The sequence below is a fragment of the Penaeus monodon genome, chromosome 16 (genome assembly GCF_015228065.2).
Source record: "Penaeus monodon isolate SGIC_2016 chromosome 16, NSTDA_Pmon_1, whole genome shotgun sequence".
NCBI lineage: Eukaryota > Metazoa > Arthropoda > Malacostraca > Decapoda > Penaeidae > Penaeus > Penaeus monodon.
Genome location: NC_051401.1, coordinates 35,855,597 through 35,858,096, shown reverse-complemented (window position 1 = coordinate 35,858,096; position 2,500 = coordinate 35,855,597). Strand labels below are relative to the sequence as shown.

Sequence of the window (2,500 nt, the reverse complement as noted above, 5' to 3'; positions counted from 1 at the left end):
GCGGAAGTGCTCAGTGGAGTACTGACGACATTCTTTTTGAGAAGCATCAAGCTCAGTTGCCAGTTGGTCAACCTTGATCTTCCACTCATTAACAACCCTGTCAAAGGTCTTTTGCCTCTTTTCAGCAGCATTAGCCAAACCCTGAGCCCGGTCTACCTGAAGCTGCATCTCATCGATTTCGGAGAGAATGTGTCCCTTGGCCTTCTCCAGCTGCATATTCTTGACATTGAGTTGTTCAATTTGCACCTCAGCTTCCTCGAGACGAGCGGCAAGCTTCAGGCGGGCGGCCTCGATTTCTTCAGCACGGGCAATGCCTTCCGTTTCATATTTTGAGCGCCACATATGAGCTTCAGCATTGGCCTTGGACAGCTGGCGGTTGGCATCAGCCTTGGCTTCAGTCTCTTCATCAAGCTGCTCACGAAGACCATCCAGATCATGCTCTAAGTTGCGGAACTTGCCAAGAAGGACACTACGATCCTGTGTGAATGAAATAGTATCATGGCTTTCATTTAAGATTTCGTGCTTCAGGATATTTGTTTTTATTTAGACATACACATGCACACACACACACACACACACACACACACACACACACACACACACACACACACACACATATATATATATATATATATATATATATATATATATATATATATATATATATATATATATATATATTTTTTTTTTTTTTTTTTTTTTTTTTTTTTTTTTTTTTTTTTTTTTTTTTGCCCTGTCCTACAAGGAGGTTGGCGATCATGGATTTTCCATGATTTTCTTGGCAATTTAGAGCGGTGGTTTGCCGTTGCCTTCCGCCATCTCTATTTACCCGGTTCTGGGACCGGCACTGACTTGGGCTGGCTTGCCCACCCAGTGGCTAGGTAGGCAATCGAGGTGAAGTTCCTTGCCCAAGGGAACAACGCACCGGCCGGTGACTCGAACCCTCGAACTCAGATTGCCGTCGTGACAGTCTTTAGTCCGATGCTCTAACCACTCGGCCACCGCGGCCTCTATGATATATATGTGTGTGTGTGTGTGTGTGTGTGTGTGTGTGTGTGTGTGTGTGTGTGGTGTGTGTGTGTGTGTGTGTGTGTGTTAAATATATATATATATATATATATATATATATATATATATATATATATATATATATATATATATATATATATATACTATATATATATATATATATATATATATATATATATATATATATATATATTGTGTGTGTGTGTGTGTGTGTCTTCTTATTTATATATTATTCTAACTTCCTACCTTAGATTCATCTTCTACTATCTTTTTAGTGTCATCCAGCTGAGTTGTAAGAGAAGTTTTGAGATTATTCAGCTGATTTATCTGATTTTCTGCCTCTTCCAACTGACGAAGGAGGTCACCGTTCTCCACAGCAAGTTTCTTCTTCTGGGCATCGAAGTCATTGAGAGTTCGAGTCGCTTCATCCAGCCTGGCAGTCACGTCGTTGATCTGCTGCTGGATGCCCTTGTTGGCCTTCTCAGCAAGTGCCTGGTCAGTGGAAGACAAAAAATTCAGAAGTATTATTGTTGATGGTATCATTGTTATCAGTATGATTGATACTATTGTCATTATCATTGTTATTATTATTATTATCATTTTCCTAATTATTATTACGATTATCATTACTAATGCTATTGTTGTCATTCTACTATTACTATTAACATTATTGTTGTTATTCTTTCAGTATTACTGTTATTTTTGTTACCATTACTATTATCATTATCATTGTTGTTGTTATTGTTTTCTTAATCATTATTAACACAACTTTTACTGTCCTCAATACTGTGATCAATAAAAATACCATTATCATCACAAACCTTGTTGTGATGGTTATCATTGTTGTTGTTATCATTATCATAATGGTGCACTATTATTATAACTGTTGTTATTATCAGTATGGTCACCATCATCACGACTAAGATATTAATTTAATGCCAAGTTATTTTTTTCGGATATTATGGGTGACCGAAGGGAGGCTCACTTTACCTTGTCTCGAGCCAAGTTGTCCATCGCAGCTTTAGCTTCTTCAGCTTGGTATTTCATAAGTTCCTTCTCTTTTTCTGTCCTGGAGTAGAAATAATATAAAATAACTTTCATATTATACGTATGTAATGTAAAACATGCATGTACATTGCTAATGCATGTGCATGCGCATGTATGCTATGCCTTGTTCGCACGCCTCCGAGAAAAAAATTATTCCATTTAGTATAGTCAGTTCCATGAATCTTTAAAAAGCATATCTTACTTGGCTTTCATTTTATTAAGGTGGTCAATCTGATCCGTCATCTCAGCAACCGCGTCGTTGTGCCGCTTGCGGAGATTGGCGACTGCTGTCTCATGGTGAATATCAGCTTCCTCATATTCACGGCGGAGCTTAAATAGTTCCGTCTCTCGCTTTTTGTTGAGTTCAATCTGAGCTCCAGTTGCTCCACCAGCCTCATCCAGGCGCTCATTAAGATCGGTAAGT

General features: G+C 38.4%; 1 protein-coding gene across 2 annotated transcripts in view; it reads right to left on the bottom strand.

The window, feature by feature from the left end:
* LOC119582734 (myosin heavy chain, muscle-like) overlaps positions 1–2,500 on the bottom strand; it is a 22,041-nt gene that overhangs the window by 1,713 nt on the left and 17,828 nt on the right. For both annotated transcript variants that reach the window (XM_037931167.1, XM_037931168.1), the window contains 4 exons: positions 2,279–2,500; positions 2,020–2,098; positions 1,276–1,521; positions 1–477 (listed from right to left, as the gene is read on the bottom strand). The exon at positions 1–477 is cut by the window's left edge and continues 311 nt beyond it; the exon at positions 2,279–2,500 is cut by the window's right edge and continues 665 nt beyond it. In XM_037931167.1, coding sequence (XP_037787095.1) covers positions 1–477; positions 1,276–1,521; positions 2,020–2,098; positions 2,279–2,500 — 1,024 coding nt within the window. The remainder of the gene's footprint in view (positions 478–1,275; positions 1,522–2,019; positions 2,099–2,278) is intronic.